This window comes from Erithacus rubecula, assembly GCF_903797595.1.
Source record: "Erithacus rubecula genome assembly, chromosome: 17".
NCBI lineage: Eukaryota > Metazoa > Chordata > Aves > Passeriformes > Muscicapidae > Erithacus > Erithacus rubecula.
In genome coordinates this window covers 14,622,452-14,647,968 of record NC_136669.1, presented here as the reverse complement: position 1 = coordinate 14,647,968, position 25,517 = coordinate 14,622,452, and the positions used below count along the sequence as shown (strand labels likewise).

The 25,517-nt window shown below is 49.4% G+C and overlaps 2 protein-coding genes across 7 annotated transcripts; one reads left to right on the top strand and one right to left on the bottom strand.

Moving 5' to 3' along the window:
• Positions 1-3,721: 3,721 nt before the first annotated feature.
• On the top strand, positions 3,722-15,968 carry CCNF (cyclin F). Of its 3 annotated transcripts, XM_079321065.1 has the most exons (18): positions 3,722-3,916; positions 5,318-5,472; positions 5,873-5,979; positions 6,220-6,381; positions 6,702-6,769; positions 7,247-7,440; positions 7,788-7,841; positions 8,393-8,497; positions 9,053-9,130; positions 9,505-9,656; positions 10,373-10,537; positions 11,369-11,492; positions 11,828-12,008; positions 12,944-13,031; positions 13,426-13,525; positions 13,800-13,930; positions 14,113-14,282; positions 14,803-15,968. In XM_079321065.1, the coding sequence occupies exons 4-18, from the start codon at positions 6,293-6,295 to the stop codon at positions 15,198-15,200; spliced, it is 2,097 nt and encodes a 698-aa protein (XP_079177191.1). In that variant the 5' UTR covers positions 3,722-3,916; positions 5,318-5,472; positions 5,873-5,979; positions 6,220-6,292; the 3' UTR covers positions 15,201-15,968. The 3 variants fall into 3 exon arrangements, with proteins under 3 accessions (XP_079177191.1, XP_079177189.1, XP_079177190.1); XM_079321063.1 differs by lacking the exon at positions 6,220-6,381 and having other exon boundaries at positions 3,728-3,916; XM_079321064.1 differs by lacking the exons at positions 3,722-3,916; positions 6,220-6,381 and adding an exon at positions 4,250-4,367.
• VRK3 (VRK serine/threonine kinase 3) lies at positions 14,996-24,629 on the bottom strand. 4 transcript variants are annotated; one of them, XM_079321108.1, is made up of 12 exons: positions 24,515-24,629; positions 24,097-24,440; positions 22,613-22,665; positions 20,862-20,928; positions 20,118-20,202; positions 19,596-19,698; positions 19,161-19,253; positions 18,851-18,983; positions 17,971-18,091; positions 17,728-17,786; positions 17,021-17,170; positions 14,996-15,119 (listed from the first exon to the last, which is right to left on the bottom strand). In XM_079321108.1, the coding sequence occupies exons 1-11, from the start codon at positions 24,625-24,627 to the stop codon at positions 17,022-17,024; spliced, it is 1,320 nt and encodes a 439-aa protein (XP_079177234.1). In that variant the 5' UTR covers positions 24,628-24,629; the 3' UTR covers positions 14,996-15,119; position 17,021. The 4 variants fall into 4 exon arrangements, with proteins under 4 accessions (XP_079177234.1, XP_079177232.1, XP_079177233.1 ...); XM_079321106.1 differs by lacking the exon at positions 14,996-15,119 and adding an exon at positions 16,195-16,502; XM_079321107.1 differs by lacking the exon at positions 14,996-15,119 and adding an exon at positions 16,195-16,383.
• Between the last annotated feature and the right edge of the window lie 888 nt (positions 24,630-25,517).

Sequence of the window (25,517 nt, the reverse complement as noted above, 5' to 3'; positions counted from 1 at the left end):
ACTTGTGAAAGTGGGAGCTGATATTTCCTGGCTAAGAGATATTTTCAGCAAAATTTCAGCTTTCCTAGGAGAATATTGCTGTTGGATGTCTTGTTTAGATGCCATGGTCTCAGACCTTTGGATGTCTTCAGAAGAGGGATCAACACCTTGAGTGAAACCAGAGCTGTTAACAACTCTTGCCCCAGAGAATCTCAGGTTTGGCAGAATCACGTGTTACACCTCTGTGGAGTTTTACTTAAATCACAGCAATCAAGACTAACAAAACTACAACTTTGTTGTATTTACCTTCATTTTCAGAGCCAGCAGAAGAAAAAGAAATGAGGAGCCATTCAGATTGAGGAGAAACACAACCCTCTGCAGTGGAGGAAAACGCATCTAAAATAAATCACATAGGATCCCAGAATGGCTTGAGTTGAGGAGACCTTAAAGCTTATCCCATTCCAAGGGCAGGGACACTTTTCACTATCCCAGGTGGCTGCAAGCTCTCTCCAACCTAGCCCTGGACACTTCCAAGGATGGGGCAACCAGGGCTCCTCTGGTTCCCCTGTGCCAGAACCTCAGCACCCTCACCCTGAACAATGTGATAGCACAGTGATGTGACAACGGTTAAGAATGGCTTAAGGCCATTCTCTGTTGTGAAAAGTCCCTCTAAACTGATGTGAAATCCAGCTCAAGATTTGGCAAGATTAAAACATGCACAAATCTGCCTTCTCCTCTCTAGTGACTGACTCTTCCCAGTTGGTGCATTTGTGTTTAGGATGGCGTATCCCACCCAGCATCTGACTGCCTGTTGGTGATGGGGCAGGTCCCACTCCTGTCCTGCCTGCCATCTCTGGCAGGGGTTACAAACCAGACTTAGAAAAGTCAGATGGCCGTGTTCAGGAACCCAAGTCCCACTTCACACCAGTCAGCCTCTGCTCTGGTTTGTCTGTCAGTGATAAAACCACCTGGATGTTCTGCCATCCTGTTCTGGAGAGAACAAAACAGGCCAAGGTGTACTGCTGCTGAGAATCTCACCTCCCACCTCCCAGTGCCTATGCAGGTTTGGGTTATACCTGTCCCTCAAATATAACCCTCTCTGTGCCCTGTGTTCCTCTGCTGCTGCCATGTTTGGGAAGGATGGGATCTACCTGAGGGGGCTGCGCTGCAGATCACCCAAGGAGAATCTCTTAGCTCTCCGTAGGCAGCTGATTATTCATGTTTTGTTTGCTGGTTCAATTTATTTTTAGTTGACAGAAACAGCTGTGAGGGGGAGAAGAAATGAGGAACAAAAGCTGACAGCATGATTAACTTTTTAACTCAAATTGCTTCTCAATTAAAAGAAGCTAAATATTCCCTGTGCTCCTTGCCACTTTTCCCTGTTGGCAGCTGCTGTGTCACCAGGAACATGACACAGTTTCGCAGATGGAGGTGGAGGAGGGGCTGCACGGGAGAAAGGCTGTCCATAGCTGCTCCCCCCTCTGGGGTCACTTCACAGGACTGGGGACAGTGCATGAGGTGCCAGGCCCAGCATGCGGTGGGCTTAGAGAAGCAATCAGGGTATCCAAGCTCAGCATCCCCAAACACAAAATGAGATCTCTGGTGAGATTTCAAAGCTATTCCAACCCCTTGTGGGGTGGAAGGGTGCAGCTACAGAGAAACATCCAGAAGTTCATGTTCTAACAATGAAAAGCGCTTGTAAAATCCTCAAACAAATCTGAGACACAGTACCAGGAAGAACCCTCAGCTTTGCTGGGATTGATGTTGTTCAGTCAAGGTATAATGCTGGGTAAGTTTCCAGCTACCACTAATTGGGGTGCAGTCATTTAATTTCCTAGAAAACAAGAGCCCCTCTTCTCACTGTTTTTAAGTCTTGTGAGTCTTAAGTCTCACGAAAGTCTTCAGCCCAGCGAACTCGCTATCTGCTCTTCCCTACATTGCTTTGCCAGCCTTTTCAATACCCCTCCTTATCCCATTCTGCCCTTTGCCTTGTGAGGATCAGGGCTTTCCTCTGAATCCTGTACTCGGGTTTGAACTTTGACTCCCAGTTTTCTGCCTAATTCCCCGTCATCCCCACACAAAACCAGGATTGGGCAGGATCAGGGGTGTGGGGGGGAGGGATGGGGTAAGGTTGCAGCTCAGCACATCAGAAACAGACTGTCCAGCCAATCCCTGGATCCTTCCCCCAGCAGGAATCACAGAATGGTTCAGGCAGGAAAAGAGTGCAGTGGATCAAACAGTCCCACCTCCCTGCTCCACAGGATTGCATCCAGGTGGGTTTTGAATATTTCCTCTGAGGGAGAGCCCACCCCCTCTCTGGGCAGCCTCTTCAGTGCTCAGTCACGTGCACAGAAAAGTTCTTCCTCATATTCAGATGTAATATGCTGAATTCTGCTTTTTGCCCATTGCCTCCTGTGCTGGGCCCCACAGAGCAGATCCTGGTCTTAAGCTCTGACCTCTCCCTGCAGACACTGACAGATAAGGCTGAGGGCCACTCTCAGCAGTGTGTCCTCTTGGGCTGAGCAGCCCCAGCTCCCTCAGCCTTTCCTCATCAGGGAGATGCTCCAGTCACTTCATCACCTTCCCTCTGTTGACCTGCTGGAGATGCTGCAAGAGCTGCAACCCTCCTGCTCTGGAGCCAGGCTGGGAGAGCAGGGAGTGTTCAGCATGGAGAAGGCTCCAGGGAGACTTTACAGTCCCTTTCAGTGCTTAAAGGGGCTCCAAGGGAACTGCAGGGGGACTTGGGACACAGGCCTAGAGACACAGGACAAGAGGGGATGGCTTCACACTGACAGGGTTAGCATATTAGGAAGAAATCCTAGGCTGCCAGGGAGGTGAGTCCTGGCACAGGTTGCCCAGAGAAGTTGTGCCCACCCCATCTCTCAAAGTGTCCAAGGTCAGGTCGGACAGGGATTGGAACAACCTGGAGCACTGGAAGGTGTCCCTGCCCATGGCAGGGAGTGGAACCGGATGGTCCTTCAGGTCCCTTTCATTCTGTAATTTTATACCCATTCCAGGAGCCCAGAACTGGACACAGAATTCCAGATGTGCCTTCCAGGGCTGAATAGATGGGCAAGATCCCCTCCCTGACCTGCTGGCAATGCCAGAATCCTCCACCTTGCCCCCAGAACACAGGGCTTGTGAATGACAGCTGTGACCCCCAGAGCCTTTGCAGAGCTGTTGTCCAGCCTGGGCTGGGACATGCAAGAACCTCCCTGATGCTTTAGCTTCAGCACGGACACCCTCAGGCGCTGGATGTTCAAGGTGGAAACCATCAGGCAGCAATAAGCCTCCACTGCTCCCCTCAACAGCTCCCTTGGCCAGGCAGCCTTGGTTGAGCACAGGTGACTGTGAGAGACACGGCACCGGCAGGGACGGCTGCTCCGGGCTAGGGCCAAGGGAGGAGAAGGGATTCCTGGACCCCAGGGGGAGCCGAGGGCGCCGCTGTGCCCCAAACCCACCGCCGGCCCGAGGTAAGGAGACACGGGAACATGGCGGGCACACCGTGAGGGAGGCGCGGCAGCCCCACTTCACTCTACCGCCCCGCTCGGCAGGGGGCGCCGTGCCGCCCGCGCATGCGCCGCTGCGCCAGCGCTTCGAACCGCCAACTGTCCCAATTCGAATTCGCATTCTCGCCGACCAATCGCAGCGCGCGGGGCGGGCACGCCCCGCCCCCACGGCCTCCTGGCCAATGACAGCGCCTGCTGTGTTTAAAACAAGTGCGCGCGGGCGGTGGGCGGGGCTGGTGGGCGGGGCTCCCGCTGCTCCTGGCGCCCACTGGGCGCGCCCGCGCTGCGAGCGGGGCGTGTCAGCCACGCAGTGCCGCCCGCCCCCGGCGCTCCGGGCCCTCCTCCGCCCGCGCCGCTCTCTACGAGCCGGGCAGGGCGCTGTGGCCGTGCGCTCGGTCCCCGCGGACGTGCCGCGATGAAGGCGGGCGGTGAGTGCGGCTCTACCCGCGGGTTCCGCAGTTTCCCGGGTCCTCCTGCGCTGAGGGGCGGCTCCGGAGCGGGCTCTGCCTGCCGGGCGGCTCCTGAGGCGGTGTGAGGGCGGGGGCTAACGGGATACACCGAGCCCGGGCTGAGGGAGCGCCGGGACCGGCTGCGGGTCCGGGGGGCCGGGCCGGCGGCTGCGCGCCCAAATTCAAACGCGGCGGGGGCGGCGCGGCCCGGCGGGGGCTCGGGGCTCGGGCCGGCTCCGCCGTGCCCCGCTCCCCGCCGGAGCCGTGCCCCAGCCCTTCTGCCACCGCGGGCTCCGTGGCTGCTGGCTGCGCCTCAGCAGCCCTGGCCTCAAAGCCCAGGGGTCAAGATGTGTATTGCGCGTGGGAGAGCATCTCCAGCGTCTGTGAGGTTACAGGGTGTACAGGAATGTGCAGGAAACTCCATTCAAAAGTAAGAGAAAGTTTTTTACTGTACGGGTGGCTAAACGGTGGTACTTGGTTGCCCAGAGCAATTGTGGGATCCACATCCTTGGCGTTGTTCAAACTCCCCTGGATGTGGTCCTGCCCCACTTGGCGGGACGATTGCCGTGGGTGACCCCCAGAGTTCTCTTCCAGCCTAAACCACTCTGGTTTCATGAAACAACACATTGGAAATGAACCTGTGCCTCTTCCTGTCTGTTGAAATGGAGTTTTCATTTCACGGAGTTGCTCACGTACCCCCTGGTCCCTGTTTGGATGTTCATATAGGCTGAACTGGCATTCCAGTTTGGGTGTCCATTTTCATGGCAATAATACTGCTGAGGATAATACATTTTGTGTACACATATATATGTGTGTGTATACATATTGCATTGAAAGAATAGTCCAGACGATATAGGCAATGGATCTTCCATTAGCACCCCTGGCAGCAACTGCTTGGAAAGATAGGCTTGAGTAGGTTTGGTGGTCTTCCTTATATCTCTGGCTGTGTTCCAGGGACTGCTGTCAGTTGAGAAGGAAAAGCTGGGGCATGGGGGAGGTAAATGAAGTGACAGTAGTGACGGTTAAACTATTTGTTACTACTGAACAGGGTCAGCTCAACTATTTGTCACTACTAAACTTCCTCACAGGAGTCAGGACTCAGAGGGGCTCTTGGTGAAGAGCACTTGACCTTGAGCCACCCCTTCTGAGTCTCTTGGCTTCAGTAACCAATTTGAACAAGCCCTTTCTGCTCTGTAGCTTAGTCCTGTGGCATTATGAGACATGAGCTAGATTTCCCTGGTTAATGTGTTTGCAGTGTCCTGTGCTGCAGTGAAGAGGTGCTCAAGTGAGCACTTGTGTATGTGTGCAATACTATGTAGTGCCTTCTTTCCTTGTGCTGTTCTGTCACTAATTCAGGTGTGCTGTGTTTTTCTTTTCCAGTGGTTCACTGTAGATGTTCCAGATGTTTTTCTTTCCCTTCAAAGCGAAGGATAATAAAACGGCCTCGGGTCCTGACATTCTTGAACCTCCCCGAGGATGTTCTGTTCCACATCTTGAAGGGCCTCCCTGCTGCAGACATCCTCTCAGTCAGAGCTGTAAGTGCTGCAGCTTCACCTCTGCCAGGCACCAGTGCTCAGCTCTGCCTCCAGGAGCCTGGACTGCACACAGAACAGGCTTCTCATATCACAGAGCCTGGAGAAACCCAAAGAGTGCCTGCAGGGTTGAGGTTTTTGCTGTCCCAGGGACAGTTTTGTTTCTCACTGCTCAAGAGTAGTAGCAGTGTTTGACTGCTTTTTGTACCTTTTCTGTCGCAGTTGTCCTGCCAGATTACTGAACAAATTGGTTTGGCATCTCTTGCCTTACTGATTATCAGGCAGACAAGTTAAACATAACTTGTGTTTAATTAGTTACTTCTCTAAAATAAGATTGCAAAGACCTGTTTTTCTGTTGTTGCTTTTATTTTGGTAATCATTATTTTGTGTTCCCTACATGCAGGTGCACTCACATCTTAAATACCTTGTGGATAATCATTCCAGTGTTTGGGCACATGCAAGTTTCCAAGACCTGTGGCCATCTCCAAACCATCTGAGGATGTTTGAAAGGTAAGTTTGAAACATCAAATTTGTCTGGCCTTTTAGAAGATGTTTAGATGTTTGAAGGAAGATTATCTGTTCTAATAAGCCCTCAGTGTAATTGAGGGATCTGAGTTGTACAAAGAGGGCCAATATTTGCTTTGGGAATGAAAAAGGGGTTGATGTAATGAATAAGCTGCAGCTGGTCACTGCTGTCTCTTTAACCAGAGCAGGGCCTATTGCATATACCAAAGTTATTTCTTTTCACAGGCATTAATATTCCAGATTGGAACGTAGCACATTCCCTAAAACCTCTTTCTGGTGCTCCCATGTGAATGAACAAATGAGATCGGGGGCTCCAGAGAATAATCCTGTTTCTAGTTCTGAGTTGGCTTGGTCACTTCTTGTGCAAACCAGTGTATTGAAAAACAGGTGAATTTCAGTAACAAAGTTTAAAAGTGTAATAACAAATCTGCTTTAAAATGATGGGGGACATCTTTTTATCCATCTGATTTGAAGGGGATCCATTGGTCTCAGAGAATTCTTTAACAGGTTGAAATGCCATGATAATAGTTTTGCTTCTGGCTGTCACTTCTTTCTGAGGCAGATCACTATGTGCGCATCAGTTTGGGAGGGAGGAACACAAGGGCTTGATGTTTTGATGCATGTCCTTGAGGGCACAAAGACCAAACTGTGGATTCTGGTACTAGGAAGGATTTCAGCCTTAAGTGCTTTCTCTGTTTGCCCTTCAGGGCTGCTGAAAGTGGTAACTTTGAAGCTGCTGTGAAGCTGAGCCTGGCGTACTTGTACAACGAAGGCTGTAAGTGTGGGAGCTTGTCCTGGGGCTTTGAGGAACATGGCATAGCACAAGGAAGTTTTACATTGCTCTGCTTAGGCACTGGCCATGAGGCTGCCAGGTGTTCAGTGATCCTGGGATTCAGGGTTGGGAGTTGTCCTCTGTCAAACTTGTGATCAAACTTGGCTACTTTGGTAGTGGGATAGATGTATGCAAAGGGCCTGGCAAGTGACAGGAGGAGCCTCCTGACACAGGGTCCTGGCAAGGCAGTTGGTATCTGAAGAATGACCCCCCAAATTAGGTTATGTGTTCCTAAAGCTTGACTGTATTAAGATTTTTCTCTTTAGCAATCTGCATGCTTGCTAAGGCTCTAAATGACAGAGACAGTTCAACTTTTTCCTGATTGTTTCCTCTAGTCTGTCTTGGTCTGACTGAATGCCAAGCAGGCATTGTGAACAAACTCCAAACTCTGCCTGATTCCTGGCTTTCTCTCTGGTTCAGTGTCCATCACGGGCCATGGGCGTGCAGAAGTGAATGGAATAAAGGCATCTCACTACTTCAGCTTGGCAGAGCACCTGAATGTGTGTGCAGTCCCCTTTATCTGGCTCTTCATCCGTCCTCCCTGGTCCTTCTCTGGAAGCTGCTGTAAAGCTGTGGTCTATGAGAGTCTCAAGGCAGAGTGTCAGCTTGATAAGGTCAGGTTTCTTTCTGCCCTTGGCTTTACCCTACGTCAGTAACTGCATCTCGTTATTTTGGAAAAAATACTTTTGCTTCCCCAAGGAGCCTCCTGTACTCTTGTTGCTTCAATGACTGTGGTTCAGTCATTTTATTGAATTTATTGCCAAGCCTGCACATGATAGATCTTGAGTGCTGGAGGCCTGTACTGTCTCTTAAGAAAGGTTCAGTGCTATCTCAGGGATAACAAAACATAGAGAAAAGCAAGGGGGGAGGAATGATTGAAAGATAAGCCAGAACTGTAGTCTGAAATTACTAGCAAGAATTGCTGTGCTTTAACAATTCTTTATTCTGATGCTTTCTTCAGGCTCAGAAGGGATCTATTCTCCACAGCTTGGCTAAGGTTTTGAATTTCTTTGAGGTGAGAAGTATTTCTGATTTGATGGGTTTGGGCTTGGGTTTTTTTTTCTGGTGATGCTAATGCTGTTTACCTTGATTAAAAACATAAATCAGCCAGATTCTCTTTTGCTCCTCAAATGGCCCAGGAGTTTCTGTTCTCGTGAGTTTAATTTACTGGTTGTTTAAAAGAACATTATTAACTTACTTTATTGAATTGTACAAACAGTGAAATTAATTTTGGCTTAATCATGGGCTTGCAGTATGTTCAGGTCTCAAAGGAAGCCCAGCAGTTGTAATGCTTAGCAAAACAAAAAATAAAATAAAAAGCCTTCAGTGGCAAGCAAGCCAAAAAGCATTTGTCTGGCTGAGGGAAAGCACCAACTGCTCTCAGAGCCTGCATCTGCAAATGGCAGCACTCAGTGGATATGGGAGCATTCCTCAGAGGCTGAAGGGCATTCCCAAGGGGTGAATTCTGCTCTGTATCTTTACCACAGTGTTCTGTAGCTTCTGAAGTGTTGAGGCATGCACTTGTCTGGACAGAAAAAAATACCAATATATGCCTTTTGTTTTAAGGATGAAGGAAAAAAGAAAGAATCCCTTGAACTGCTTGAAGAATCATCAAAACAGGGTTGTTTAATCAGCTCCTACCTCCTTTGGGAAAACAACAGAAAAGCTGCTGTAAGTAGTCATTTTTTGTCTCCAAACAACTTTTACACTAACTTTACACTAACTCTGTTATGTGCAAGGAATGTCCTCAGAAAGGAATTGCTGTTCCTCAGGCTTATCCCCTTCATAAATAAGGAGGGTGCTGAGAGCTCTCTGCAATGAGCTCTGGTGTCTGCCTGGGTGTTTGAAGTGAGGCTGTGAGCAGTTGTAGCCATGGTGCCACAGAAGTTGCTTTACTCCAACTCTGCTGAAGGCCTGGGCACTGCTGGCCAGTGCTTCTAGGGCTCTGGGGAACAGGAAGAGGAGGTTCCTGCCTTCTCATTAATAAATCTGCCAAAGCTGTCCCCTTGGAGTCATGAGTGACTGCTCTCATTTCCTGTGAGACCTTGGGCAAGAACTGAAAAAAGGTTCTTAAAATCAGTGGTGTCATGATGAGAAACAGACTTGTTGCTGAAATAATAGATGCACCTCCAGGCAGTGCTTTTTCTCTGGATATTGGTGCTACAATTCTTCTGTTTGTTGTGTAAAGGCCATGGTTTTTACAAATGCTTGTGTTCCTCCCTGTAGATGTCAGATCCTGGCAGATACCTCCAAAGTCTCCGGAAGCTACGAGACTATGCAGCCAAGGGCTGCTGGGAAGCACAGGTAAGACTGAGTTTTCCCAGAAAAACAGTCTTTATTTGGTCTTTTCTGTGCTGCCATTGTAGGTTTAGATTTCTCTTTTTAGAAGCAGGACCAGCATTGCTTAGTCATGTCTTTATGTGTACATCTGTATCTACTCTACAGATTCTCTTCTTTGGGAAATTGTGGCAAAATGAAGTAAAGATGCATCTTTTGATGGACTTAAAAGACTGGCCCCAAATAATCTGTGTGCTCAATATTTATACCAAACTAAGAACTACTGGTTCAAGTAGTTTCCCATGTTCATGATTTTCAGCAGGAGAAATAGAGGACCATCCTCTGCTGCCATAGTTTGCATTTGGTAAAATAAGCATACTTTTGTGTTCTCTCTACTACAGATAGCTTTAGCCAAAGCTTGTGGGAATGGAAGCCAACTAGGATTAGAAGCAAAATCTTCCAGGGAAATGGTTTCTCAAATCTTTCAAGCTTCCCTTCCTATCAGCAAGCAAAGCATCTTCACTGTGCAGAAAGGAATGAATGAAATAATGAGGTAAGAACTTGGTTCCAAGAGTGAGGTCCCACAGCAGAAACCATTCCCTATTTCTCTCTACAATATCCCTTCAATTTCTCTGGGTAACATGTGCCAGAAGAATTTCTTCCCAGTATTCCATCTAGCTCTTCCATCTGTCAGTGTGAAGCCATTCTCCCTTGTTCTGTCACTTCAGGCCTTATCCAAAGTCCCTATTGACTCCCTTTTCCTGAATAAATAGCCACAACAGTATCACCTGTTAGCCTGCCCCTTAATCCTTGTGCATAAGTTCCTTATCCTTCCCTAGGCAGACCTCAATACATTCCAGTTGCTCTCTCACATGCAGGGCAGCTCCACCACTTCCTCTTGTTGGCATTGCTTTCCTAAAAAACTACATAGCCATCCATGGCAGCATTGCAGCCACAGGGGTGTCCCACCATGGCTCTGTAATGTCAGTGGGATCATGGCCCTGTGACCACACACACACCTCCAGCTCCTGTTTACTCCCCACACTGTGTGTGTTGGTGTGCAGAGGGGATGGAGCAGGCAGGTTTTCCAGGAGGGCTGCCAGAGGATACATCACAGCCACAGCCCCACTTGGGGGAGCTGGCTCTTCTCTTGGGAGGCCTCTCATCAACACTTGTCAGTGCTCTGCTTGGCCTGGCTCATTCCCCAGTTGGATGTCCAGTGGGACATCACCTCCCAAGTGCTTTCTCAAGTCTCTCTTCCTGTTCCAGGTATATCCTGGTGGATTGGCTGGTGGAAGTGGCTACCATGAAGGACTTTTCCAGCCTGTGCCTTCACATGACAGTGGGCTGTGTGGACCGTTACTTGAAGCTGAGACCTGTACCTCGAGCTCGGCTCCAGCTTTTGGGAATAGCCTGCATGGTCATTTGCACACGGTGAGAGCTCTGGCTGGTGAGCAGAGGTAGTCATTGTGATCATCCAAATTCCTTCCTGCAGCTCAAACTTCTCCCCAAACCCCATCCCTTGCTTGTAAAACTAGAAAGGCTCTTTGACTGCTTTTTAATGTGTTAACGTACAAACACAGACTCTGTAAATGAGGCAAGAAAGGTAGTTCCTTGCAGTTTTTTTTCTTATTTAGATACATAGTTGTGGATTGCTCTAAGTGCATTCTATCAGCAACTGGAGTCTTTCACACCATGTTGGCATGAGAAAGCTGAAAAGGAATAACAGCAGCAGTGTTCCATAGCTGAGCCTGTTTACACTCAGATGAACTGCATGGTGTGGTGGAAGATTATCCTTCTGTGTTAATTTCTTTAATAGCTTGTATCTTAACCTAGGAGAGGCTTCATAGATGAAGAATTAGGATCAGAGAGTCCCAGATTGGATTGGGTTAGAAGGGACCTAAAAGATCGTGTCGTTCCACCCCCTGCCATTGGCAAGGACACCTTTCCCTATCCCAGGTTGCTCCAAACCCCATTCAACCCAGCCTTGGACACTTCCAGGGATCCAGGGGCAGCCACAGCTGCTCTGGGTATCCTATGCCAGGGCCTGCCCACTGTCACAGCCAAGGATTTCTTCTGTATTAGGAACCACTAGTAGGTGCTTCCATCTTACAGGTGAAATAGAGCTGCAATTTTTTCATTGCTGGTCTTCCTGGGAAAGTACCTTGTGAGGTTGTTTAACTCTGGTCATTGTGGATGCAGTTACCTGTCATAAAAGCACAAACCCCCTTTCTGCTGGGGCTAACTTACTCTTTAACATTACAGTTTCATCAGCAAAGAGATGCTGACAATACGGGAAGCTGTGTGGCTTACAGACAACTCCTACAAATATGAAGAGTTGGTCAGAATGATGGGAGAGATCATTTCTGCCTTAGAAGGGAAGATAAGGGTGAGTTTGGAAAGTGGATGGACTATTTTCCCTCCTTGGGCTGCTGTTCAAGTCAGGCTGTAACAGTTCTTTCAGTCAGTTTATGTCAGTTTTCTCAATGAACTGTGGAGCCTGTGCATGTCTCAGAGCATGCAGATACAGAACCCTCTGCCTTCTGTAGAGATTGAAACTTCAGTTTTAGTAGGCCATTTATTCTCTCACTGGAGAATGCTTCAATGTAGTAGTTAAACAAAAAAAAAAAACCAAATAAACAAAACCCAGCACCTGGAAACAGCTGTTTTAAACACTTTGCGCTGGTCTTACATTTCCAACCTCTGTTCTCTTTTCTGCACTAGATACCCACCATTTTGGACTACAAAGAAGTTCTGTCAAGCATTGTCTCACTGGAGAGAAGAACTCTTCACCTTTACAGCTTCATCTGTGAGCTGTCCCTCCTGAACACAAGCCTCAGTGTGTATTCCCCAGCCCAGCTGGCTGCTGCTGCACTGCTGCTGGCCCAGATATTGCATGGACAAGGTAACCAATCTTACCTCAGGTGGAGCTGCAGCACAGAGTGCCAGACTGCCTTCTCATTCTAAGGGAGATTTTTTGGGGGGTTTGGAGTGTTAATTTGTCTTTAGGCAAGATGTCCCAATCACTTGCTGGGAGAGGTGGAGAGAAGGGTGGAGAAGAGGGGGACAGGAATAAGAATTCAGAATGAAGAGCTGAATTCAGCCTGTTTGGCTGTACTGGGCAACCCAGATGATTAGAGGGCTGGAACAGCTCTGCTATAAGGAAAGGCCGGGAGAATTGGGATTGTTCAGCCTGGAGAAGAAAAGCTTCAGGGTGACACCTAATTGTGGGTTTCCAATACCTGAAAGGAGATGACAGGGGACATGGGCAGTCTATTTACAAGGGGCTAGAGAGACAGGACAAGGGTAAATGGCTTCCCACTGCCAGAGGACAGGGTTAGATGGGATATTGGGAAGGAATTTTTTCCTGTGAGGGTGGGGAGGCCCAGAGCAGCTGTGTCTGCCCCTGGATCTGTGGAAGTGTCCAAGGCCAGGCAGGTTGGGGCTTGGAGCAACCTGGGACAGTGGAAGGTGTCCCTGCCCCTGGCAGGGGGTGGAATGAGATGGGCTTTGAAGTCCCTTCCAACTCAAACCATTCCATGATTCTCTGATTCTATTTTACCTCTTGATAGCAGTGGTGAACTACAGCATTAGCTCAGGCTATGCAAGCTTTGTGTTTACATGAGACTGAAGATTTCTATCTTTATGTATAACATCCATTTGGCAGATAAACCTATCCTTGAAGCCATTTGTGAACTTGAACAAACTATGATATAAGCTTGTAAATATTAATGATCCTTATCCTATTAAATAAAATTTTAAAAAAAGCTGACTCACTATAGAACTACTACACTTCATGAATATGTAATTCAATACATGTATATGTACTCTCTTCTCCAGCACACCCCTGGACCAGCCAGCTATCTGAGTGCACTGGTTTCTCTCAAGAAGACCTGTTACCCTGTGTGCTGAGCCTCCACCAAAAGTGGTAATGGTTTTGGGACTCTTCAGGGGGACACATGAATACTTGGATTGTAGCTCTTGCAAATGTGCTGCACCTGTACAGTCAGCCTTTCTCCTGAAGGAGGAGCCTTTGGTTAACTGCCTTGCTCCCCTGCCATAAGGCACTAAGGTCCAGTTCAGGGACAGCTGTTCTATTTCTACCAGCTGGTCTGGCCCCAGGGTCACAGAAAACAGGGACAGAAAAGGAATTAGATGCTCACATGCTCAGAAGCCACCAGGTGTCCTGATGAAGCTGCTAAAGCACCAACTCCCTTAGCACAGCACTGAGGGACAGAAGGAAATTACCTAACTTGGCAGGTTTTCTTAATATTGTTTAATAGAATCCATTCTAAGATAGGGGTTTTCATCTTTCTTTCCAGCTTCCATGATGATGTCCCAAAGGATTATAGGCAGGTGTCCCTAATGGCAGTGAAACAGAGATTTGAAGATGAGCGCTATGAAGAAATAGGCAAAGAACAGGTGGGTGAGCTGAGGCTGCATCTGCTGCTGGCTGACACCCAGAGCAGAGCTGCTGCCCCATGGCAGGCTGTGTGAATAAAGTGGGAGCTTAAAAACTGAGTTGCAGGACTCCTAACTGATATTTGAGTACCTGTGGGAAGAACTCGCTGGGTTACATTTCTCCTAGAAAATAAATAAATAGTGTCCTTCTGGCTGTTTAGTTCTTAGAAGAACCTCATGGTCTAATTTCTTACAGGTGCTTTATTTTTCAAAATTTATTTATTTAATATTTTAGGTTATGAGTTACAGCCAGCTCTGCTCATTGTTGGGTGTGAAACAGGAAGACCCAGAGCCCAGTCCCTTGCAAAGGAATGTAGTGGAAATTCAGACTTTCCTCAGCTCTCCCTCTGGAAAGAGAGCTAAAAGGTGAGTATAACTTGGGGTTGTTAGCATCTTTGAAGATCAGCCAGAGCCTTTCCTCTTCTCTGATATCCTGAGGTTTCATTCCTAAATACAATCAATTTTTCTGTCACCATCTTGACATATGTATTAAAAGAGCAGGAAAAGACTTGGCTTTAACATGTGATTTCTGGGGTGTTTCACTACAGAAGGCGGGAGGACAGCATTGAGGATGACAGAGGCAGCTTTGTCACTACTCCCACAGCAGAGCTGTCCTCCCAGGAAGAAAGTCTGCTGGACAACTTCCTTGACTGGAGTTTAGATTCCTGCTCTGGTTATGAAGGTGATCAGGAAAGTGAAGGCGAGCGAGAAGGAGATGGTGAGCAGTTTATTCTTATCAAAAGCAGCCAAGAGGATTAAACCTGTCTTTTCATTTTTGCTTGAAACTGTTTCTCAGGCACCAGATGCCTGAACTTTCAGCTGAAGACCAGTTGGAAAAGCTCTTCCCTTTCCCCTGTGGTTATAATTTTTACCAGTTCTTTCACTGCACTGCTTCAGAATGTGATGAGAGGTTTTGTATTTGCTCAGCATTTCAAAGTCAGGCTGTTTGCAGTGCACCAAATGTGATGAATGAGCCACTGTCGTAGGAACACTAATTAGCTGTTGGGTTTTGCTGACCCTTGGCCTGACTGCTAATTTTGTATCTCTTGATACCTGTTCAGATAGTCTAAGGAAATAAAAGATGCTGTGTGAGTAGAGGGTGAGCTTAGTGCCCTGCACTCCTGGTGTGAGCGGACAGAAAGTTGACTCTTGTTTGACTTTTTTCTACTTGACTCTGCTGAGTGCTTGCTTGGTTCTGGACTAGGACAAACTAAGGTTTCTCTTTTCCCATCTTGCAGTGACCAGCCCCAGTGGGATCCTGGATGTGACAGTGCTGTACCTGGACCCTGCAGAGCACTGTGGCCAGGACTCCAGTGACGAGGACAGTCTGCCTGGGGAGTGGGATGGCTCTGGGGCACCCCTCAGGGAGGGGGAGCTGCCAGGGGCATATCTCACCCCAAGGAATCCCAACCCAGAGGGGAGCTCAGGCTACTCTTCTGTCAACACTGCCAGTCCTACATCTTCTGTTGAAGGCAGCCCTGGAGCTCCTCCCAGACCTACCTCAGCACTGCCCCATGGCAATTCCATGAACAGGGAGCCGTGCCAGCCCCATCACCTGCACAGGAGGCAAGTCAAGAGAAAAAACATGGCAGAACACACAGAAGAAAGGCTGAACTTGGGCTTCTTAAGCCTCTGATTTCTTCATGCTTTTCACTTTTTCAGGATTCCTGGAAACCGTATTTCTCTTTCAGTCTTACAGGGATGATAGTGAATAATTGTAAATACCTCCAAAATACCTTCCCTTCAATCTTGTCTATCTGGGCTATTTCCTCCCTTCACATCTGCCTTTTTATGTATCTCTTATTGTCTGATTCTCTGCTAAGCTTCTGCTCTCTCTGCAAAATCCATAGCCCAGTTTTATCATCCCTCTTAGTGATAGAAAAGCACTGTCCTGTCCCTTGCTTCCTCTGAGGCCTGGCACTGAATGAAATGAATTGACATTGGTTCTCAAGTTTCTGAATGTAACACTATCCTTGAATTCTTCCACTTGAAAGACCTATTTTGAGGTTGTGCTGCCTTTTTACTCTGTCCAGGTCTCCCTCAGCTCCCTTCTTCTTGTCTGTGGCATTTGCTGCACTGATACAAGGTTTTTACTGAAAAACCCCAGAGGTAAATGAAGGCTCACTGCAAGTCTGAGCTGCTCTCTCACCTACCTCTCACATGGTTTAAACTCCATTTGCCTCTTTAGTTGCCATGTTTTCCTCAACTGAAAAATCCTTCTGTGCCTTAACACATAGGAATTGGAATACCAAGGTACAAGACTTCAAAAAGATGTCACTGAAGTTAACACTGGAACTGGACTCCAGGACTGTTCAGAAGTTACTGTGGCATTGGCAACAGTTCAGATACACACAGTGTAGTGAGTGTTTACTGACTTATTTTTTATAAAATTGTTTTGTTTGTAGAGATGGGTCCTGGTCTTCCTTCCCCTCATCATGAGGCTTGGCAACTGCTGGGATAAGGTCAGGGTTTACCTCTGAGCTGAGTTCTGAAGGTTAAATTGCAGTGGCACTGCCTGAAGGCTATTTACACAAATCTCACAAGGAGCAAAGGGCTCAAATCACCTTCACAACCCTACAGCAGCTCCAGAAAGGCCTTCAATCTGCCAAATAACCAACAGCAGCCTTGGGTACTTGTCCACAAAGTTTATTACAAAACCATGTACTGCTGCTCTTGTTCAAAAGAGACAATAAAATCCCTGATTTAGTTTCCTGGCTCACAATGACTCCACTGCAGTTCTCCAGCTACTGCTTCCCCTGATCTGCCATGCAGGAATGTCTTCACATTAACTTGGTACAGCAGCAGCCCAGACTTCAGCACTGGGTCACATTAACATGGGAAGAAAACTTGTAAAAACCTCTCTCATTCTAAAACTGGCAAAAGTGAAAACATATCTGGCAAAGGCCTCACTGTAGAAAGCTCTGAACTCAACCTTGATCTGAAAAAAATAAAAGCAGAGAAGGGGAAGATGAATCAGTTTAATTCCTTCCTAACAAGAGGAAATTAGGTGGAGAGCTGGCTCTGTATTCCTGCTGCTGGATGCAGAGCCTTGGCTGATTCAGCCCTGTGCTAAAACCAGATCTGGCTCTGTATCAAGCCTCACTCTTGGAGGTGCCTCATGGCTAAAATAGCACCTGGCCTTGAGAGCCAGTGCCTCAGGGCTGAGGCACTAAAACCAGAACTAGAGGCTGCTTTCTGAGAGAGAACAGCAAAAAAGTACAGCCCAGAGCTTCAGATTAAAAAAAAAGAAAAAATTACCAGATGGCCTGAGTCTGCATTTAGCCCTTACTGTATTCCTTCGTGGGCAAGTATTTCCAGAGAAAACTTGAGGAAACAGGCCAAGTCTGGCTCTGTGTAGCACTGGACTGGTCTCACTGGAGAGCTGTCACAGCCAGGCTGCTCTGTCCTCACCTGCCTGTGGGAGCACAGGGCACAGGCAGTAGTCCCAGCACTCACCTCAGGGCACCACTCGGACATCCAGGGAGTCATAAGCTGAGGATTTCATCTTTTCCAGTGGCTTCCCAAAGAGCTGCCGCAGGGCTGCATAGTCAGGCTTCTCCTCGTACTCCAGGGCCACCACCTGCTCCAGGTAGCTCTCCAGGGCATCTGCAAAGAAAGGGACTCACATGGGAGCAGCACAGACACTCCACTGCCAAATGGCCATTTCAGGCTGCTTGTCCTGCAGCCAGCTCACCCACCACCCCAGGCAGCTGCAGAGAGGAAAACCAAGCCAAGGCTAAGACAAAGCTCAGAGAATCACAGAATCACACAATAAAATACATTCACCAACTGGTTTGGGTTAGAAGGAACCTTGAAGCCCATCTCATTCCACCCCTTGAACACTTCAGGCATGACACAACCACAGCTTCTCTGGGCAACAAAATGGGATGGGGAAGTGACCTCTAGCCCCAGATATTTCATTTCTAAACCCACCAGCACAGCTGTCCCTTCAGCAAGGGATCAAAGCAGATCATGGAAAGCAGGCCTTGTTCTGTACAGAAAACAAGGGATTTGTTCCCAGCCTGCCAAACAGTTCATGCAATGCTTGATCACCATCACCATTGGAAGGCATTCTGGACCAGCACCCCAGCACAGAAAGTTCTGGCTTCAAGTACAGTCAATCCTCTATCCCTGAGTCCCATTGCCACTGAGCAAGCCCATACCTGGAATGGATCTCTGCCTGAAGCACAGTTGGAGAAGGCATCTCACATCTTTTCTGTACCTGGAATAGTCAGCAGAGTCCTGTCAGGTGAGAAGCAATGGAGCAGGCACCTGAGCACCTGGCTTTGACAATAGAGACCAAAAATATCCCCAAAAGGCTGAATTCAGCTGGCTGTGTTCCAGATGAAGCAGAACTCACTGCTTTCTGCTGAGCATTTCCCAGAAGAATAGATGATTTCTCCTACCTTTCTTTCTGTTCTACCACAGCTTTTACTTTGTCCAGCTCATCAGACCAAGGCAAAATGCCACAGAGCCATTTCAGAAGACAATAGCCCAGAGATTCCAAGTCACTCCGACGAGATGGTCCTGATGGGATGCACAAGACATTCATGTGTCACTCATGAAGGGGCAGAAGTAAAGAAATCCAAGAGCTTCATGAGGAGGTGTTCTGGGCTATCAATACTCCTGGGAGCCTGTTAACTCACGTAATTCAGGAATCACCTCCCAGCCTCTGGAGGAAGATTTCCTGAACACTGTGAAAGAGCACTCACATTCCCATCAGGAGAAGGACAGAATTTGGCATAGGCTGCCCAGGACAGCATTGAGTACCCATCCCTGGAGGGATTTTGAAGTCATGTAGATGTGGCTCTTGCAAACTTGGGTTAGTGGTGACCTTGGCAGCATTGGGTTTACAGCTGGACTCAATGATTTTAAAGATCTTTTCTAACCAAAGTGATTCTATGATTTAAATGCCTTTCCAGTTCTGATTGCTTCAAGGTCAGAGTAGAGCCTGCTGCAAATCTGTTTTTGGCAGGGATCCAGTCTGGCTTGAAACAGATCCCTGCTAAGCCAGCACGAAGGGCCCTGTTTTCTATTCCCCACACACTTGCAGCAGCCAAGGCTCCAGATGGAGCAGGAACATCCCTGCTGCAACCTGTGTGACCTGGCAAGTCCCAACACAGCAGCCATCAGGAGGCAGGAGTGAACAGCCCAAATAGGAACCTGGTTCCTGATGCATGTGAATGCCTGGAAAGCAGCAGTGCCAGCAATGCCAGCAGGGAGCCCCAGCTTCAGGGAGCACCACCACGGGAGTAGTTCCAGCAAGTGTCACAAGCCCAGACCCACCTGTGCCCTTGTGGCTGTCCAGGCTGATGAACTCCATGGTGCCCTCGTGAGGGGTCCTGCTGCCCTCACGCCGAGCCACGTGCTTCCCCCCGGGGCAATACCGGAATGCAAAGCCATAGCCAGCCAGGGTCACCTGCAGGGCAGCACAGAGCACACACCTGAGCACAGAGAGCCCCAGTGCTGCCCCACAGCCCCTGCCTCAGCACTGCCCAGCCTGCCCTGCCCGAGGCAGGCACCTGGAGCCTGCCTTATCCATGTCACAATCCCCCCTCCAGTGCCCTTTCCTGGCAGCACTGCTCCTGCTCCCTACCTGTGTGAGGTCTGCTGGGTTCAAATAGATGTTCTCAGCAGTGATGTCCCCATGCACGTACTCATTCTCATGAATGTACTCCAGGCAGTCTAGCTGGGAATAAACAAGGGGAGCATATCAGATGCATGCAGGCTCCTGCAACACCCTAGCTATCACCAAGCTGGACCTTCCCCAGCTCCCTGCAGCCATCTAGAAGAGCACTAAAAACACCATGTCTCACAGCCTTCAAGTTCAACGGTCAGGTTTTTCTCATTCTTCTTATCCAAAATTCATTCAAAGTGACACAGTGCTCAAAAGATGCTACTAAAATTTACAGCTACTTAAGAGACCCCATCCCAGCCCCTGGAGCAGCTTTAAAACACCTCTGGGAGATCCAGAAGGAAATTGGAAGTCAGTTCTGAAAAATCTCTTGGGAAGCATTGGTTCTCCACATACCACACGAATTGCAATCTGAAAAGCTGCCTTCTCCCTCAGCAGGTGCAGGCCATCACTCAGGACCGACTGAAGAGAACGCCCCAAGTCAGAGAACACCAAAAACCTGCAGGAGAAAAGACCCTGCAACAGACACTCATCACATCCACTGGACCCCACTTCAGGCTGACCTGGGCAAACACTTCCTTGACTTTTGATAAGAGAAAACTTCTTATAAAGGAGGCAGGTGTGCTCATCATGTGTTGCAGACACACAGCCTGAGTTTCCCCTTTGTGTTATGTGTCAAGGACCAGAATAAGGTGTCCCTTGGCCTGAGGGGTAGCAGCAGCAAAAGCAGTAACTTCACCAGCAACACAAGGACTGAAGGAAACAACATAGTAAGAGGCAAAGCATTTAATAAATGATAGGAGCACTGCATAATGCCAGGAGCCCAGGGGACAATGAGAGAAGGACTAGCAGACAGCAAGCAGAGGAGAGGGAAAGCCAGAGATGCTCAGACTGAGCCCAAGAGCTCAGTCACCTCACCTGTAGCTGTCTGCATGCAGTCCAAAGCCAACGCAGTTGGGGATGCCCAGCAGTGGCACACAATGCCACTTCTTCCACTTCTCCACTACAAGAGAAGAGGACAGTGCAGCAAATGCTGCTGAGATGCTCCAGGAGGAAAGAGTCAGGGATGCTCCTCATCTGAAGGTCTGCTCTGCCTCAGAGAGCTGACAGTGGCCTCTCATTCTGACTGTCCCCAGAACTGCAGTCTGATTGTGTCTATTGGCATGTCAATGCATATGGCACTGTAGAGCAAGATTGGAACAGGGAAGATTCTAGGAATACCAGAGCAAGCTATGCCATGGAATTGCTACAGGGCTGGGGAAAGCAAGGGGGGGTGGATTTTTACACTTCTAGAAGTGTAGATTTGACATAAATTCTTCCATCCCTTCTGCCTACATTCTTGGGGCAGAAATGGAGTAAATATCAGAGAGCAGCTGACAGAAACACCCATGGAAGAGGGACAGGTGAGTCAGGCTGCAGGGCTGAACAGCTGCCAGACACATCAAGACAGAGTGAGGAGCACAAGACAGCTGTGCTCATACTGCACTGTCCCACAGCACACAGACTGCTGGGAGAACAGGTATTGACCAAACTCCTCAGCACTCTGACACTAACCAAACAGAGGATTAATTTATCCCAGCCTGGCCTTCCAAGAGATTCACATAACTGATCAGAGAGGAATGCTAGTTATCCTTAGTCCCTGCCCTCCCAAGAAACACCAACCTGTGCCTGCCTTTGCAGCTCGCTGGAAGAAATTCTGTTCATTGTAGATCCTCCCATCTTTGGCATCCTAAAGGGAACAGGGAGGAGCATTACTTCAGCCACACACATCCTGCTGGAAAAGGAAACTTGGGTAAGATTACTAGAAGACCTTCACTACTCATTTTAAAGAAAGCAAAGATCAACTAACAGAGCTGAGAGCAGAGCTAAGCTGTCTTGGTTCCCTGTTTAATGCTGCCCCTAACGACCACATAAACTCAGCATCAGCACAGAACAGGACAGGGGCCATCTCAGGTTAGGCCTTTCCAGCAGCCAATTTACAGCTGTCTGAGGGTTAACAACAGCCAGGCAGTGCAGCCCAGGTGCAGCATGGAGAGAGCTCTGGTCCCACAGCTGATACATTAATAGGAGCCAGAGGTGACCTTAGCCACAGCAGGGATGAGGGCATTTCTACAAACACACAAGTCTCAACAGAGAGCAGTAACATTTATTCTAACTGTCAGAAAGTGAGACAAGAAAGTCTGTATTAGTAACACTTGAGGTATTGTGTCTCAACTGCACATAGTTCACACTCAGTGTGTCTGTGTTTGCCTACACACTGTATCTATTCAACACTAACTCAGGACAGCTGCTATGGTGCAGAAAGCAGCAGTGTTATATTCTACCTGGTTTGATACAAAACTGGTATCAAAGACAGCTGGAGAACAGCAGGCTGCAAAGAACACAGACCATGTCTCGGAGGGTATTTCACTGCATTTTGCCTGTGAGCCCATGTGGGCCATCAGACCCCAGAGCCAAAATGCTCTCATGCTATATCACACTCCACAGTGCTCAGCAGACCACCAAGCAGTCAAAAGGTCCAAAACAGAGAAGCTGGGAGTGTTGCCTACAGAAGTGATTACACTTTCCCACCTACTGGTTCTAGTTTTGTGGCACTTAGCAGATTTTTCTCATCCACAGTGTACTCCTTCTCCATCCTTTCACTTGTCTCCTCTGACAAAAGGCAGAGGGATTATCTAAGTGCCTTCAAGAGCCCCCCAAAGCCATCGGTCAGCACTGGTCCTCCTACAGACCAGCAACCCCCAAGAGCCACAGGAGACTAGCAAACAGTCTTTCAGCTCTTTGTGAGTTACTGAAAATCAATAGACTGGATTTCCATCACAGAATGACTGTTACTGGAAATAACACATTTCTGAAGAACCTAAGATATTGACAAAAAAAAAAAAAAAAAAAAAAAAAAAAAAAAAAAAAAAAAAAAAAAAAAAGCTGGAAAGCTGACCTGGAACTCCAATTATAATTCCTATTTGATTTCAAAGTGTGCTCTGGTTTTAAACAGTGTCTCCATGCTGGCTCTCACACAGCCTCAGCACAGCACCAAATCTCAACCTCTCCAGTTTCCCCAGACTTCAGCAGGGTGTGTGCACACCTGCCAGAGAGGAGAAAAGTTGGTCTGACATTCCTGAATCAAGATCTTCACCTCACACCACCAGGTTCAGTCCTTCAGGTTTCTGAGCCTGGTCAATCAAAGCAGCAGCCTTCTGTAATTAAAGCTTGGGGTTTTTTAATCCTTGTATTTTCTTCACACCTTTAGCAGAAAAGCCAATTGAAATCCCAGCACAACACCCTCAGAAGGTCAGATCCATCTCCTAAGTTAGCAAAGACTTCTATGACCACTCTCTCAGATACTCTCAGCCAAGCAGGTCAGGACACAGTACTCTATGCACTATTCCTTACCCAAACAGATCAAAACTCACAAGTTTGAGGGAGTAGCTTTGCTTTTGAGGACAGGCTCCAGATGCTGACTGCGCTGTGGAAAGATGGAACAGATGTGGTTACAGGAGCATGGAAAAGAGGTTGAGCATCATTAAATGCAGCCTGTGCAGCTGGATTAACTCATCCTCTACTTCTTTCCCTTGAGCTTTGCAAAGCAGCCTCTGTGACAGAGCCTTCCCATATCACTACAAAATAATTCTTACCTTGCTTCAGGAGCTCAGCACCCTGACATGCTGCAAGTGCAGCTCTGCTTAAGTCACAGAAGCATCTGAGCATGGCTACAGTATGGGGGGTCTCTGAGGGGTATGTACAGAATAGATTATTAGTACAACCTCAAAGGCATCCCCCAATTCATTTGCTGTGCGCTCCTTCCATCTCACTCCATGGTTTGACAAGTCTAAGGGATGCCAAGTCCCTCTGTTCTGTATGGATGTTAGAGTTGTATATGGCTTCTCTTCTCCAAAAAGATTTGCATCCATGACTTGGCCTCAAGGCAGTTCCTCTTCTCTTGCTCTTAGACCAAGTGCTATTCACAGGTTACCTGCTGCTCATCACCTAAAACCTATTTCTATAAAAGCAGCCTCCACTACTGATTTTCCTTTTCATCACATTTTTTTAAAAACATAGATGGATGCTCAGACTTTGTTATGCAACAGCTTGAATAATGAAGAAAGCAAAGCCAAATATTAAGCAAAACCTAGTGATGGAGAAGATTCCTCCTGGACAGTTTCCAAATTAACAAGAGAGGAGAAGATCAAAAACTCCCCTTTGGATGTTTACAACTAGACTGAAAAGATCAGCACTTACTAAATGGCTGAGAAGCAGCCTATGTGGTGTAGTTGCTTTCTTTGGCCTCAAAACAGGCTGAGAATTGACATTTAGTGGGTATTGACACCACTTAGAGGAACTCCTGTACAGTGCCAGCAAATCGTTATTGGACCTAAAAGAACAGAAAGAGGAAGTGTGGCCCCAACAAAGAGCATTTCATAATAACAGAGCAGCCTGGCCTCAGCTTGATACTATGCTGGTGGCAGAGTGGCTGACAGGCAGATGCCCAGTGAGGAACGGCTGGAGCCGTGCCAGGGAAGTTCATGTTGACTATCAGGGAAAGGTTCTTCCCCAGAGGTGCTGGCACTGCCCAGGCTCCCCAGGGAATGGGCACAGCCCCGAGGCTGCCAGAGCTCCAGGAGTGTTTGGGCAGCGCTGCCAGGGATGCTCAGGGTGGGATTGTTGGGGTGTCTGTGCAGGGACAGGGGTTGGACTCCAGGGTACTTGTGGATCCCTTCCGGCTCAGAATACCCTATGAATGACAGATCCCGAAGCCTGCGGGTCACTGCCAGCCGGGCGGACACCGCACTATCACCCACTGCGCGGGCTCTGGGGCATTCGGGAGTCCCGACCGCCATCGACGAACCAGAGCCGCGGACCCTCGCCGCTCGCCCGTCCACCCCGGGTCCCGCAGTACCTTCGTACACCAGCCCGCAGCCGCCCTGTTCCAGCAGCCGCACCAGCCTCCACCGCAGCCCTGCCTGGTCCGTCAGCACCGTGTCCGCCGGGAGCGGCGCGGCCGGGCCGGCCCGGGACTTGCGGGGCGAGCGGGGCCCCAGCCGGGCCGCGGCCGCCCGCGGGGAGGGGGAGGCGACGGGGCTGGGGACCGGCGACGGGCTGGGCACCGGCGACGGACTCGGTGCCGGCGCTGCGGGCTCAGTGTGCTCCTCGGGCGGCGCGGGCAGCCTCCCGCCGCAGGCCGGGCAAAAGCGGAACTCGGGCTCCACGGCGAGCCCGCACTGCGGGCAGAAACGGTTGCGCCTGCGGGACACGGACATCGTCAGAGCCCGTCCGCCGCCTCGCTTCCACCGCCCCGCTCCCGCCGCCCCCAGCACCTTGGGGAGCCGCCGGCCACGTCCGCCCGCGGCCGCTCCGGGGTCGGTGTCCCTGTCCGTGTCCCTGTCCCTGCCCCCGAACCGCGCCGCCCGCGCACCCTCCGGCCCGACATGGCACAGCGCCGGGCCCGCCGCCACCGCGCATGCGCCGCGCCTCGGCCTGTCGGGACGGGGGGGCTGCCATGGACGATGGGCTGAGGGGACGCGGATCTGTATGGGGCACCGGGGATCTGAGGGGCATGGGGCTTCTGAGGGGACACCGGGGCTGTGAGGGGACACCGGGGCTCACGGCGGCCCCGCGGCCCGTGGGCTCCCCGCGGCCCGGCCGGGCAGAGACACGGGTGTTCGTTCAGGCCGCTCCGGTGGGGATCCTGACGGGGGATCCCCTCAGGCTGTGCTCTCAGCGCTGCCTTCTGGGGCCGAGTGTTTGTTTTCACATTACTTCATAAAAGACATCAGGAAACTACTTAGAAAGGAGCCTGGGACAGCGGAAGAGGCGCTCACAGGTTAATGAGTGCAGGAGTTAATGTGTAGCACAGGGCTGTTTATTCAGCGTATTCTCCGTGTATCCCATCCCTCGTGTATATTCTACACCTCAGGCAGGCACCATTTCCATAAAAGATGTGTATGTGGACTTAAACCTTTCCCATCACGAGGGCAGGGTCTGCTTGGGAAGGTGCCTGGCCCCTGAGTCCCCACAGCAAGGGGAGAGCAGTAGGGACCTGGTTCTTGCCCCAGAGAACATCTCACACATAAAGATGTTTTCCAAAGCCCATCCCAGTGAGCCATGGAACACCAGCCGCTGGGCACATGCAGAAGCAGAGTGGATCTGGAAGGCAACTGCTCATTGCATGAAGAGCTGAGTAGAGCAGCTGCTCCCACCAGAGCTTAGTGTGAAGCAGGAGTGAGCTCTGTGTGCCAGTGGTGGGAGAGGGAGCAGCATGAAATAACCCCTGGGGTATGGACTGAGCACACCAGGGGGCTGCAGGGCTTGGAGGAAGCA

Excerpts from the sequence above, each read along its gene's own strand:
- VRK3 (XM_079321108.1), bottom strand. The coding sequence starts at position 24,627 with ATGTCGGGCCGGAGGGTGCGCGGGCGGCGCGGTTCGGGGGCAGGGACA. Across the intron at positions 24,441-24,514 it reads GTGGCCGGCGGCTCCCCAAG|GCGCAACCGTTTCTGCCCGC; the intron begins GTGCTGGGGGCG and ends CGTGTCCCGCAG. Across the intron at positions 19,254-19,595 it reads TTCAGATTGCAATTCGTGTG|CTAGACTGCCTGGAGTACAT; the intron begins GTATGTGGAGAA and ends GTTTATTCCCAG.
- CCNF (XM_079321063.1), top strand. Across the intron at positions 8,498-9,052 it reads AAAACAACAGAAAAGCTGCT|ATGTCAGATCCTGGCAGATA; the intron begins GTAAGTAGTCAT and ends TCCTCCCTGTAG. Across the intron at positions 12,009-12,943 it reads CCAGATATTGCATGGACAAG|CACACCCCTGGACCAGCCAG; the intron begins GTAACCAATCTT and ends TCTCTTCTCCAG.